The sequence below is a fragment of the Oscarella lobularis genome, chromosome 9 (assembly GCF_947507565.1).
Source record: "Oscarella lobularis chromosome 9, ooOscLobu1.1, whole genome shotgun sequence".
Taxonomy (NCBI): Eukaryota; Metazoa; Porifera; class Homoscleromorpha; order Homosclerophorida; family Oscarellidae; genus Oscarella; species Oscarella lobularis.
The window spans coordinates 2588914-2602857 of record NC_089183.1 but is presented as its reverse complement, the minus strand read 5'-3'; the positions used below and the strand labels follow the sequence as shown (position 1 = coordinate 2602857).

General features: G+C 46.2%; 1 protein-coding gene and 2 long non-coding RNA genes across 3 annotated transcripts; 2 read left to right on the top strand and 1 right to left on the bottom strand.

Annotated features, from left to right (window-relative positions):
• The first annotated feature begins 4466 nt into the window (after positions 1-4466).
• LOC136191383 (uncharacterized) lies at positions 4467-10030 on the top strand. Its single transcript, XM_065979710.1, has 28 exons — positions 4467-4531; positions 4663-4821; positions 4897-4997; positions 5060-5318; positions 5386-5505; positions 5561-5696; positions 5751-5961; positions 6027-6167; positions 6223-6286; positions 6346-6428; positions 6488-6626; positions 6679-6808; positions 6861-7012; positions 7066-7177; positions 7245-7329; positions 7543-7586; positions 7655-7811; positions 7859-7968; positions 8030-8105; positions 8168-8243; positions 8291-8406; positions 8461-8564; positions 8620-8760; positions 8808-8863; positions 8922-8995; positions 9058-9203; positions 9262-9364; positions 9414-10030. The coding sequence occupies exons 2-24, from the start codon at positions 4680-4682 to the stop codon at positions 8818-8820; spliced, it is 2712 nt and encodes a 903-aa protein (XP_065835782.1). The 5' UTR covers positions 4467-4531; positions 4663-4679; the 3' UTR covers positions 8821-8863; positions 8922-8995; positions 9058-9203; positions 9262-9364; positions 9414-10030.
• Positions 10031-11144: 1114 nt separating this feature from the next.
• Positions 11145-12062, top strand: LOC136190852 (uncharacterized). The gene is made up of 2 exons (XR_010670636.1): positions 11145-11700; positions 11749-12062. It is a non-coding gene; the product is annotated as an uncharacterized lncRNA (long non-coding RNA).
• Positions 12037-13895, bottom strand: LOC136190850 (uncharacterized). The gene is made up of 7 exons (XR_010670635.1): positions 13560-13895; positions 13420-13485; positions 12899-13369; positions 12783-12844; positions 12619-12726; positions 12500-12561; positions 12037-12447 (listed from the first exon to the last, which is right to left on the bottom strand). It is a non-coding gene; the product is annotated as an uncharacterized lncRNA (long non-coding RNA).
• Positions 13896-13944: the final 49 nt, after the last annotated feature.

Sequence of the window (13944 nt, the reverse complement as noted above, 5' to 3'; positions counted from 1 at the left end):
CAACTCCTCCTTTGCACGGAAGCATTCCTAGCTCTCCCTCGACCACGTCGCCAGACTTTCAGCTCACGGCGAACTCGGCCTTACGCTTGACTACAGGATTCGGTTAAATAATCGATCTGCGCGTCACTGACAATCAAATTTGATCTCCCTTGAACGGAACGTCGTCACACGGATGTGATCAAACGTCACGTCTCTCTGATGTCTTTGTATTAGCCCGCTAGTTTATTGATGCGTCATTTTGGCAACATCAAAATGAAAGACCATTGTCTTATAGTGAAGGAAGCAGCGATTCGGGCGTCCAGGTATCTATTATTTAATCAGAGGCATTTGCTCAGCTCGACTGCATGCATGGTCAGCTAGTTCTACACCTATATTTACTTTCAGTCGTACTCTAGGCAACAGCTAGCTGTGGCTCACTGTGATGCATGCTCTAGAATACGCAAAGGGGGTTCCTCTCTCCTCTCTCTCTGTTTCCGAGCAGACGCAATAAAGAGAGTTAGCAGTGTTAGGCTACAGCATTTCGGGCTTTCATGCGCCGCGGGTACGTGCAACGTCGTCGCGCCAAGTACGGTGTACTATGCATGTGGTCCAAGGGTGCAGCTGAAATTTGCATCGTCGCCGTCGACTAGGCTACTTCCGCACGCGCCCCCTCTTCCTTCTTTTGTACCGAAAGAGCTTTCTCCTTAGCCTTTTCTTTGTAAATCATCTACTGACGCGGAGTGCAAGAGCTTTGGACGTAGGTAGTCTATAGGATGAGCCCTTTTCCGTGGATACTCTGGCGACTAAGTTTTGCCAAGCGTAGGAGCGCTGCTAGACGGCGGCGTTGGCAGTGGCGATTTGCATGCTATTTATGCGCAGTTGCGCAGTACTCTGCAGCTGCTCGAGCAATGGTCGAGGCAGACTCAGAATCTGGAAGCCGTCGCCCATCTTGCTAGCTTTATAGACGTCCTCTCTTTGGTGGTACGATTCTCAGGGATTGTTCAGTACGATCCGATGTTTCCTTTACGCGATGAACGACGGCCGGGCGGTATACAGGCTGATTCCACTTGATTCTCGAAAGGATGCCAGATTTTGGCCAATTTTCAGTTTTCTAAGGAAGAACTGACTGCTGAAGCAACTTATTCCAGCTTTTCGATCACGATACGCCTCTGACTTAATTCGCTTCAGTTTCAATTCTGGTCGAGGGACTCAGGCGTGTATATAGATTTTTAGCTTTTGACTGGAGTGGTTTAGAACTGTAATCAAAATAGGTGTGCGATCGTAGCTGATAAGTGTCACTTGAAAAGCGATTGAATGATCTTCTCCTACGCTTTCGCGGCAAAAAATCATGCACGTCGCAAGAAGACCTTTGCGCATGCATGGCCGAAGTTATAATACAAGTATTGCTTTTCTCATTTTTTGCTTGAGGTGATGCGTGGGAACTTTGACCATTTCCTACGCGTTTCTGAAAGAAAACCGGTACGGTGAAACGACTCTGCGGAAAAATTGCACGTGACAGTTAACTAAAGCGCGGTTTTGCTTCTGGCAGGATAAACAAACAAAAGCTTAAACCAAAGCTCTAGAAATCATATTCTTGGCAAGAAATAATGTATTGCAATTTTTTGGAGTTTGTGCATGTAGGAATGCACAGATTGACCTTCAAATCCTATACACATCACAAACGTTCGGCCCACAATCACGTGAAAGAGTGCCCCAGGGGTTCCGATTTATGCCTCGCCCTATATATAGCTTTACCGCATTCCAACTGCAACAACAATTTGCCCGGTCCCTTTGCGCCTTTCCTGTGTAAAAGATGTCTGCTCCCGCGAAAGGCCTTTGGCCCCTGTGCATAGTACTTGTTACCGCAGCATTATCGGAAGGTAAAGGATGGCCCTCCCGCGGCAATGTCAGCATCGCATGATCTAGACTCTTCGTACAGTAGAAAGTCTCGCGTATCATGTATCGTTCCAAACTAACGTATCCTTAGCCTCGTTCTCATGCAGGCCTTGATCCCAAGGGGAGGCCGCCGAGGCTATAATGCATATGTAACCTATATAGGAATAATTTTGTACTACGTCGATTCCAAGAAGTGTTGCGAAGTTCGCAGAGCAGCAAAGTTCATCCACGCGTATTTGCAGTACGGCTTCTCTAACCGTGCGGTTTTCAGTTTCATCTTGATGCCCCCGCCCCAGCTTTCAATTTTTCTTTCTAACAATAGCGTTGCTCCAACGGTTTCAGTTCACCGTGGGACAAGGACTTCAAATCTACTGCGACAAAATTCAATCATGGACGAAAGACAGAAAGCCGTACAGCGCCGCCAATAACAGTTTAGCCAAAATTAGCAACGATGGTGGTTACACCAAACTGCAAATATCGACATTGAAGCTCAAAGACGCGGGTATTTACGCCTGCTCTAACTCGCGATTCCAGGTTGAAGTTTACGGTACGCTTACCGCCTTTATACCAGACCCTATAGATTTTGACTAGAAGTTCTACGCAGAGCCTCGTAACCTTACGGCAATTCGACGTGAAATCACAGTGCTTTGGTCCCAGTCTGCACAACTATCGTGTATCTTTACTGACAATGACAAACGGAGTAGCTCCCTGTTCGTTCGCTGGTATTACGTGGAAGAGAATACCAAGAGAGAAATACAATTACTATCCAGCAATCGCTACTCGATCTATTGGCACAAAGCCCAAAAGAAATCTACGCTAATAGTGCGCAACGCAGAATCTTCTACATGAACAATTAGTTAGAAATGCCGTATTTTGTATGCTAGCTCTTGTTTCGTCTCTCGACCGTACGAAGTCAACGCCAAGCGGCGAGGGTCGCATATCGATTGAATAGAGCCCGTTCGAAGGAGTTGGCTGCAAACTGAGAAAGACCCCATCCGGCTTCAGCCTGAGAACTAGATTGTTTAGCTCACCGAATTGATGGCGATCGACTTGCCGTCGGTTTTAGTCAGAGTGATGACGCAAGCGCCACAGCCGCCCTCTCTGCATGCTGCAGAACGACTTTGTTCCGGAGAGACTGGGCTGCGATAAACACTGTCGACGGTGGCGCATTTTCCACCGTGTATTGTGTAACTGGCTGGACGTTGGTGGCGGTTGGTCGAGCGTCGGCAGTTTTGCCCCACTAACGGCATTTGCATGGGTGCTTTTGCGACACAATGCCTGACTCCGAAGTTGCTCTTAAATAATTTTTTTCAATTAATCAACCCGTTTGTCGATAGGAGAATTTAGAGATTGCCTGGTTTTGCAAAACGGGCAAAAAATCACCAGAATTGTCTTCGTGCTCATCGTACTCGAGCTCACACCCAAATGACCAGGACTGAACATTTTTACTATAGTCATGAGATCCGCGAAAACGTGTGGCTGACGTGCAGATTCAGTGGCGTAGCCAGGATTAAGCGGAGGTAGGTGCTGAAGTTCGCGCGCGGAGCGCGCGAAAATTTTTGGACCACGCCCCTTTTCTATTTGGCTATTTAAGGCCTCTAACGAAAAACAGTGCGTAGGCCCAAAGTAACACAACAGAGATAGTAACTTCGGATTGTGTACAAAGCTTTCTGGAACGAGTACATATGTAGGCATATTACATAGCATAACTGGCACATAACATTTGAGCTTAATTATTAACGCTCATCGAAGGAACGCAGTAAATGAGCACGTTGGGTTTGTCTTCGCTCGCAGCACGCAAACCCAACTGCGAGCTGAAAACGTGTCACTTGATCATGCACCCGAGGGGGCCATGCAGGGAAGGGTAACTCTGTGCCACCTTTACTCGACAGGTGAATCGCTCTTTTGATATATACATGTAATCAGAACACCTAAAATCTGTGGTGTAAAGGCATAGCCACCAGGTGCCCTATTCCCATTTTTACAGAAAGAACATATTTCCGGGCAGATTAAGGTGTGGTTAGGCAATGTGATTCCCATAATGCACATGCTGTAGGCACTAACAGAGATCGGACACCGTGCTAAGGGTGTTCGGGGATCACATGATGGCTAACAACGGGCCATCATTATCTAGTTTAATTATTTTCAGCAAACTTGAGGGGGGTGCTCGAGCACCCAAAGCACCCCCCCTGGCTACGCCACTGAGATTAAAATTAGCGACAAGTGGCAACTGGAACTGGGCGTACACTTGAGGTCGATACATACGCCTCTTTGCACTGTCAATTGTTTGGATTGCTCCTCGTAAAAAAATTTAATGCGATGTTTTTATAAAGAAAAAATTCTAGTAAGTTCGGTTATGACTGGATTTGAAACTCGGCACGCCCCAATGACACGCCTACTCTAGATCATGTGGCGCGAAAATTTAGGGTTCGGTTGCGCGAGGATTCGGATAAGCGAGAGAAACTACATCGTAGAGCCACTGCTGCAAAGACAAAGTGGCTGTCCGTTATGACGGGATGAAAGTATTCGAACTGCAGACGAGACTATAGCGTACGCTACAGCGACAGACTCGTGTAAAGCAGCAGGGCGATCAAAGCGTCCCACAGCGTGTGCGGCAGGGAAACAAGTCGAAGATCGTTCTTACAGTTGGAGAAGGGTAGTACAGCCATCCGAAGTGCTTCAGTTTCGGCCAGTAGACCGTCCTTCGACTACTTTGCGCGCTATACTAACGACGCAATCGCTCCTCTTGCTTCGCACGGCTCCTTGATCGCTACATTCCGGTTTTAGACCGTCACGTGAGCGAAATGTCGGGGAGAATGCAAATGTCGCTGAAGGATCTTCTGGAGAGCAAGCGACTCGACAAATTCACGTCGGAGCTCGTGAAACTCGGAGTCGTAAGTTCGGAAGACCTTCAGGACGTCGAACCAGACGATCTCGATAACATGCGTAAGTGCAGGGGGAAAATTTCCCAATGCAAACATTAGTGCAGTGCTTGTCTTTGTTTTGATACTTCTCACGCAGATATGACAAAAATTGAGAAAAATCGATTTCAGAAATTGGTGACGGAATTGGAACAGTCTACGGCTTCTGCATCACCTGCTAAGGTGGCACGCTTGTCTGCTGTCAGTAGGATATAGTTAGAGCCCGCCATTCTCTCTTTAGCTGTAAAATAATTTCTTTATAGTCTCCTCCGCCCGTATCTGAATCGATGCCTCGGTCTCGAGCCGGCGTAGAGCGAGTCGAAACGTCTCTGCGAATTCGCGTTTTTTCGCCGGTTTTCAACGCTCAAGACGTCACGCTCACCAAGGATCAAATCACTCGACTATCGATACCGGACGTTTGCGAGCATTTGCGAGGAGTCTTCAAGAGAGAGTACGAAGTAACGGCCGAACTGTACGCACCAGAAGGATATCCACTACAGCAAACGGGCACTCAACTCACATGTACGTAGCAATAGAGTTAGTCACACGGTTAATTAATTAATTAATTAATTAACGACTATTTTTGAAGGCTCTCTTGTTGACCTTGTATACGACGTCGGAGATCTTTTGTATGCCTTCTTTCGAGTTAGAGACGTCGAACAAGCGTCACGTGCGCCGAAAAGCGAAGCAGCATTGGATCCTACAAAGGGTTGGTTACCTTTTATTTAATCAGCTGTATTGTAATTTGTTCATATTGTTTTTAGGTTCTCTGCAGATTTTTGTCAAGCCAAACATGGCCCCTACGATAACGGTCAACGTCGACGTAACTGACACGGGTTTGATGCTGAAAAGGAAGACGTACTTCAAGACGAAAACTCCCACCAGCATCCAACGACTGAGGCAATAGCATTAGCTCTTATAATCGTTTAATTTAATATGTCTAAAATGTTTTAGTTTTGGTGGCAGAATGATTGGAGACCATCAATGCTTGAGTGATCTCGGTATTCAGTCTTGTTCCACTGTCACCATGTGGATCGCCATGTTCACTTCTCGATTTCCCGCTGCGGGTTCGTGGTCGGACAACTTTTGCACGTCTCTCGCTAGGCCTGTCGAAGAGCAAACCGTTGCCGGCCAGTCTTGTTTCAATGCTGTTCTCTACGTTGTGGTATGGTATAAATACCTGATATTATGCATACTCTCCATTTAGTCCTTCTCGTTTTTTTCATTAAGTGCGATCACATTCAACAAGAGACTCTGGTTGCGTCACGAAATGCTCTGCTTGACACCATATTTCGTCTCACCCAGTGCCCACCTCTTTTGGTTGCATTGGACTCTATATTTCGTAGACAAATCATTAGTTCATCGCATAAGGTGAGCTAAGGCGCAGGTGTCCTACGTACGTTTATTGTATTTTGATTAATGACAGGTCGCTATCAACGAAGGACTCTACGCTCTATTTCGTGAAATGATCCCAAGAGACCAAAACGAAGGTAGGTCTAGTGACACCATCGAAGCGCGTTGCAGTTTACTTCTACGTTGATTTTTCTAGTTCCTCGAGGAGTGAAGGTCTTTGATAATCACGTATTCGAGCACTCGCCCTTGTGCTGGGCTTACCTGCTGTCCGAAGCGAAAGTGCTCTAATTAGATAGAGCAGAAAAGTCTGACTCGTTTGCTGATACCTATTTGTTTAGGACGAAAAAAGCATTTTTGGATCGTTCGAACAGACGTACCTAACCTGCTCGGTGTCTCACAGGAGAATGGATAGTCCAGTTAAAGTGCCGGGCTGTGACAGCGTTTTTGATCGCACCTCGGTTCTCAATGCAATGCAAGGTAAAAATGCCAGAAGAAGAAGTACAGTACACTACTAAAGCTGATTGTCCAGAAAGCTCTTCCCGGGTGCTCGTCGATTCCGTCCGAAGAAACGTTGATGCACGTCCCGTTCATTCATCGCTTGCTTCTCAGCTTTCCGCCGTCTGCGAGAGAGTGCTTTATTTGGAACGGCGCTTCGCAAAGTACGACATTTTCCTCTTTAGAATGACTTTTAAGTTGTACGCTATTTAATAGAAATCGTGTTGCCGCTCCTTCGCCTCCCAATTTTCGGTTCAGCTGGGCCGATCTCGAAAACAAACGCAAGTCCCTTCGGATTCTTCGTCTTGTGCCGTCTCTGGCTCTCAAGACGACGTTAGGCGACGTCTGTTTGACTCTAAACAAAGATGGTATCATAAATCTAACCTAAGCGGTACGCTTTTGTGGGACTTGTACGTTGCAGGACACGTGGTTGTATTTACTGGGAATTCAAAAGACGTCAATAAGTCTGCTTATATTTTTAGCCCGTTGGCTGGGACGACGACGTCGGAGAATCCTGATGTGCTGGCAGTTAGGTACGTATGAGCAAAGAATTAAGTACAGCGTTAATGCCTAGAATTCTCTCCTCTTTTTTTATTATAGCACGAATGTTTATTCCACTTTATTTTCATCCAGTCAAGCAAAAACGGACGAGAAATTATCTCGAGATCCCAAGGAAGCAATTGTTGTACGTATTTTCTTAGACTCAGGGTAGAAGCGCCGGTGAAATTATGGCGTGTAATATAATGAGAGGGCACTTGAATTTAATTAGAGTAGTTGCTTAAGTATACTGATAGCTTTTTCTTATGTTTTATACAATTGAACATGCTTTTATATACTTGGCCAGTCGGTGTAGTCAGTTGTTCTAGTATACGTGTATCAACGTCGTTTTGTCTCATAGGTCTTGCTGGATGTGAGTTCGTCGATGAACGAGAAGTGCTTCGAGTGCGCATACGTTCTATTATCTTCTAGCATTGCATGCGTCTATATATTAATTTTGTTCTTTATTATAGCGGCTCTATGATTCGCCTTAATGCTGTCAAAGAACTTTTTCACGCGTTCGCCAATCGAAGCATGGCTTATGACCACCCTCACGTCATTGGCTTGACTTTGTTCGGAACGGAGGTTACTGTAGCCAGCGAAGTCACTGAGCTCTTTGAATCCTTTAAGGTTCATACGATCTGCAATTAGCTTGGGTAATCTACCTGAATCTGTAGGCGAAAGTCGACGAAGCTACGTCCTCTGGAATGACTCAATTGTACGATGCACTGCTAAATGCCGCTGGTCAGCTCAATCTTTTTGCTCAGTCGCACCCAACGTGCAGAAAGTAGACGAAAAATATTATTAATTAAATAAATAGACCCATCGTAATAAGCGACTTCTTGCAGACGCATCTTTTGTCTGACTGATGGCGATGACACCACGTCTCTATCTGCGCCTCTCGATGTAGCCCAAACGATGCAGGTTTTACTTTGAAATTATACGCGATATAAGATTCACTATAATAATGCATTGCATGAATGCAGGAATTTGATATCGTTATAGACGCAGTATTAGTGGGACCAGGAAACGCAGTTTTGAAATCTCTCGCCGTTGCCTCTAGTCAGTGCAGTACTTTTGAATTGATTAGAAACTAGCCGTCTTTTTAGGAGGATGTTGTTTTTATCCAGCCGACCTAGCAACAGGATTCAAACTTTTTGAAATGGAAACGGTGTTGTCACTGGAAGAGCGAGTTTTACCGGAAAAAGTGAACGTCACCACTGCTGTAAGTTAGAGCCGAAGGAGGCCGTCGTAGTTACGTGGTATTGTTGATTTTTAGTTCGACCTTAAACGATTGGAAGACATCCAAGTGTTTCCTTACGACACTAGCCCGCGTCATCGTAGACCGGAGGAACTGAGCAAGCCAGTCATTTCTGCAAAACGGTAATTTATTATTGGCGTATTGCTTTGAACGTATGAGTCAACGTCTCATTGAAAGAGCGTTGCATGACGCTGCTGTTGCTCCTCCGCAAGGGGGACCTGCAAGCGCTCCTGCAAGAACTCTTCGCATTCTTCGTGAAATGGCGGACTACTATCGGCATCCTCATCCTTCCGTAGAGATCTACCCTTGCGAAGATCGGTACGTATTATTCTCCAATAGTGAATTAGACTTTAACGTGATTTTAGAATCGATTTCTGACGTATGTTGTTGGTAGGACCAGACGACACGCCCTACAGCAACGGTTCCTATAGATTAAAAATATCTGTTATCGAATCTCTATGAAGAAGTTGCTCTTTCAGGTGTTTTCATTCTTTATGCAAAATTCCTGACCGAGTATCCTTCTAAGTCTCCTGAGATACGTTTTGTTACTCAAGTGAGTCTCTGTTTTCTATAGACGGTAGTAGTTATTTAATTCTATATGTACCCAACCTAAAGGTTTATCATTGCAATATTAACAGCAGTGGAAGAGTTTGCCATAGCGTCTTCGATCGAAATTACACGACAGATACGAGTTTCAGAACGATCATTGATTGTATCTACGGACTCCTTCTCGAGCCTGAGCCGGAAGATCCTTTAGACAGGCGAGTCAATGAGTCTAGCGACGTTATTTTGATTATTTCTAAACATTTTCTATGACAGCATTCTAGCGGCGAAGTACTTCTCTTCCAGAGCCGAATACGACACGCAGGCCACAGCAACGACAAGGAAGTTTGCAAGCAGATCGCTTAAAGATTGTCGCAAAGTAAGACTAAGAAACTAAAATTGTCGCAACTCTTTTCAAAACTGCATAGGATCTTATTGGTACGTCGGATTTGGATGCTGATGACGATACACCCCCGCATCTCAAATGTCATCTGACAGGAAAACTATTCATCGATCCCGTCATCGTTCCGTCGTCTGGTAACACGTACGAGCGCACTGCCATCGAGGCTCATCTTCACTGCGGCACCGGTCGCGATCCCGTTTCAAACGACGTTGCTTCTGTATCGGATCTGATTGTGAATAAAGGTATGAGAGATGCAGTCGCCAGTTACAAGAAGCAGCTTTCGCAGGCCTCTCAATGGTGGCAGTAAGAGTGACGTACTACGGCGTTATGTCCGTTGACATGACGTATATAATGGTGTATGTTTACCCTTGTCGAGTAAAACCGTCTAATGATCTCTGTTGTAGCGTTCAAGGCAACTTATAGTTAGTCGATTGAATAATTAATGTCAGTTGTAGGGTTTTGTGATTCGTTTTTAGAGATGCATGAGACGTGTGCCACTGAATCAAGGTTGACGATCTTCACCGATCACCAAATTACCGGACACTAATTAAAAAGGAAATTGTTTCTAAAGCAGTTCTAGCTGTTTGTATGGACTAAGATAGGCAGTAAGGCAGTAAGGCAAATGAAATTACGCAAAGGCTACAGCATCTGTGGTGCATCCGGGATTCCATTCAGCTCTACAATCTTTCCGTGGCTGCATCTCCGTCTAGCTAAGCCATCCTTTGGCTTGCGGCATCCCACACAAGCGCAAACTTTCTCCAAGGCAAGTAGGTATAAGCAATAGCGTACCTCGATGCGACCCGTATCGCATGCATGCAGCCCAAAAATGGTCTTCCTCCTAACGAACTCGCACAGCTACTTTGCAACTATGTAACTGAGGAACACAGGCGGACTCCCGAAGTTCGATCCATCTGGTAGTGGAACGTCGCTGTTCCTCTTCTCGCGAGAACCCGCTTTCAAGGAGGCTTCACTCTTCTACTCTATAGCATCTACGCGTTACTTCCTCGCACTCGTGGAGGGGCGAAAGAGGTCATCTAGTAGGACCGTAGCGTCGGCGGCTCTTCGAGATGGCTGTCACCTTCGATCATCGGATCGAGGCCCCGCGCAAGGAACCCGACACACTGTAGTCAAATTTACTCTGCGAGCGATGATGAATTTGTCAAGGCCAGAAACGCAACTACATACCTACCGACAAAGCATCGTCTAGTGCCGTTAACGATTGACCTAATCCTACTGCGTGTACTCTCGCTCAAAACGTGCAGGACTTCTACTTCCATATTATTGCGTTAATTAAGTGACGGCGTACTCCTCGTACGCAAGGAAATCCAGCTGTACTAACTTCCATACACTTTACAGACTAAAATAGTTCCATGCTAAAAATGTCATCGATTTTACGTGCACGTGAGCGAAGATCTAGATTCGCTCAGAATATTCCTTAGCAATATCATTGCGGGACACGTTGGCGCCTTCGCAGGCCTCCAACAATCGACCCAAAGTGGCCCTGCTGCCTTTACCACTTTTCAATTATGTGCATAATTTTTTTACTTTGTGTATTGTGCTCAGTCGGAATGTCTGACAGATGATAGTCTCTGAATGCAAGACGTTTGCCAATCGTTCTCCAACTGTCATTTCCAACTAGTGCAATAGCTTCCTTCAAATATAGGCCTTCTCCCTCGTTAAGACATGTACTTGAGGGAGGAAGGCAAGACCTTTTTTCTCCTGATTCCTCCTCTTTCTCTTCCAGTTTTTCGGTGCACTTGCCTTCCTCGCTGGACACCCAAAACTTGCGCGACAGATCTTTGACAGTGGTCCAAGTACTGCGTCGAAGAGACGACATATCGTATATCCGTCCTCAGTTGGCACAACAAGTGCTCTCTATAAACGAAATCTGAATTTACTCAACTTTCTTCTGTTGCTCGTCAGTCAAACTGGCCTGACTCTCCATGATGACCGGTTTTCACGGTGCCTGAAAACCGAACCTCGCTCTCTTGCAATGCCTCTATATAGAACGAAACGACATGCACGCCACATCGTACATTCCGTATACACCAATGCAATTCTTAGCTGCTATACCGTCTATGTCTTTTGTCTATGAATTTCAGTCAGTAGGCCCCTGCATGGGCGTCTACCCTCCTCTACTCGATCGACACTGCTCAACGAGTTTCTGTGGCCATCGACGGAGGCTCACACAGCAGCCACTTTGCTCAGCGTATTTCTATTTGATCGACACGGTGCGAGATCCCGCGCAGCCACGTTGCATTTCTAGCCTCAATGCGCTTCTACGTGTACTTCATCAACACAGTGGATATACGGTATGCCGCTAATACACAGACATACTGTGCATGTCTCGCGTATTTTAGGAGACGAGGGACGCCGTCTTCGGGCGAAGAGACAGTCGTCAATATTTCTTTTTTAATTTACGTCTATCTGTTCTAATTCTAATATTTGTTGTAGAGTCTTTCGCGAATGAATGAATGAGCAGGTAAGCCCTCGGAAGGTAATGCTGCTCGTCGTAATTTCTTTTGCGTAGGAGCTTGGGGTCCTGAGCAAGACCCCGTCATCAAAAAAAAACTGCTCCTTACGGGGTCCTGAGCAAGACCCCGACATCAAAAACTGCTCGCGCTTTTGTAAGGGGAGGGGACGTTCGTTTTATTTAATAAATGGAAAAAAATTGCACAGAGTTTCCCCTCGCGTTTTCGTGCGCGGGCAGTTTCGACGGGGTCTTGCCCAGGACCCCTTCGAGGCAGTTTTTTTTTGACGGGGTCTTGCCCGGGACCCCGCGGGAGCAGTTTCCCAATAATGGAGTCGTGCTCAGGACCCCAAATCCCTAAAAATAAGAATCAGCTTGGTTGAAGCGTAAAATAGATGTACCTTTCATCCAGATGCCTATTCGACTCGATCCAGAAGGAGACGCGTCTCGAAGAGAGGGCCAAGGCAGAAGCAAGGTGATAAACGAGGACACGTCGATTCCAGCAATTCCACATCTAGAAAAACGCGATGACTGACATATTCCCGTAAATGCGAACGTTTCGCACAGAAGATTGGTCGACAAATGGAAGCTAAAAAACCGCTGAATTGTTTCAAACGTGTGCAATATAAAATCATTTAAACCTTATAGCTCAACAGCCGCTCTCTATATGCATGAACATTCAATTTGCCTTCATCATTGAAGCCTAGTAAGAAAAAAAATTAGCACCCTTGTGAAAGCATCGAAATGATAATGGACGTGCCTCGGAGTCCTAGTCTGTGTGCATCCATGGAGTGACACGCCCAATTCTGCAGCTCTGAAGAAGGAGACGTGCAACCGATCTTTGACGAACTGACTAAGAGGATATAGCCTAAAGTCAACTCATACAATAGCAAATTGAGATGAGACCAAAAATCTTTCTCCTACTTATATATACAGTATACCACGACGCAGGAGATGTCAGCGAGAGAGCAAACACGATCGATTACCTGAAGACAGACGTGTAATAGAAACACTAAATCTGGAATCCGAGACGTCGTTACCGATACGATACGTTCGAGCTCGCATCTCTTCTTCGCCTTCACAAAACGCGCGAAAACGAGTGAGATATAATGACGCCTCTTCTTTTAGCTGCTGGTCGCGCCGAGGCAGAGCCAGTGCGTGGCACGTCGCAACGAACTCTTCAAGTGACAAGGGCCACCACAGTAGACATGCTGTGGGATAATCGAGTGGCGGGGCCTCCTTTCGACAGCCTAGGCACCGTTTTTACTTTTGGGTGCCCACGAGGACTGAGTCTATTTCTTCTAGCTGTTCCGTAGACGCCTTCTGCAAAGCCGCTTGCCAGCTGGTCGGTAGCAACGTCTCGTTGAGAAGTTGATCCGGATCGAACATGGAGTGAAGCGAGGAAGGGAAGCGTCGTTTATCTGGATCGGTTGACGTCATGCAGTGTAGATTTCCGTCCGTTTGTGCCATTTGTTGAGGGTGCACATTAGGGCGTCAAGAACGTTAATAAACTAGAAAGAATAAATTGACAAGACCAGAGATTCAATTATTGATATCCTACTTTTCTGCATCAAGGCTAGCAATTCTGCCCTTGGACGCTCTTCGCGATCGACCTCTTGGCCTATTTCTACAGGAACAATAGAAGGAAACGAGAGAATGTAAGTAAAAGCGTAGAACGTTTCATATCTGCTAAGGTCTTACGCGAGCGTCAAACTCGGTTCCGTCAATAAGCTGCAAGGACGCCGAGAAGGCGGCGTAGTCGCTCTCCGCGTCGGGAACGTCACGATTGACGTGAAAGAGAGTTGGAAGTCGGAGCGGTTGCGGCGCGCTCTTGGAGCTGGCGAGCGTACAGTACGACTCGTCGGAGATATATTGGAGCGTGCGCTCCTTTGCATGCTTCGTCGTCTACGTTTCGATTGGGTCGTGATGTAGAGGAATCTATGAGAAGAGACCAAGCTCTGCTATACTGTATCGGCTAGCGCGCGTTGCGACAAAACAAGTTCGAAGGGAAACCTCTCCTAACACCGTGCCTTCAAAGCTTCGTCGTCGATCGGCGACGACCGGGGAGTCGAGACGATTTCGTCGT

Bases quoted from the DNA above. Each gene is read 5' to 3' on its own strand.
- LOC136191383 (XM_065979710.1), top strand. From the start codon at position 4,680: ATGTCGGGGAGAATGCAAATGTCGCTGAAGGATCTTCTGGAGAGCAAG. The intron at 5,962-6,026 runs GTATGGTATAAA...TTTTTCATTAAG, and splicing joins ATGCTGTTCTCTACGTTGTG to TGCGATCACATTCAACAAGA. The intron at 7,330-7,542 runs GTACGTATTTTC...TTTGTCTCATAG, and splicing joins ATCCCAAGGAAGCAATTGTT to GTCTTGCTGGATGTGAGTTC.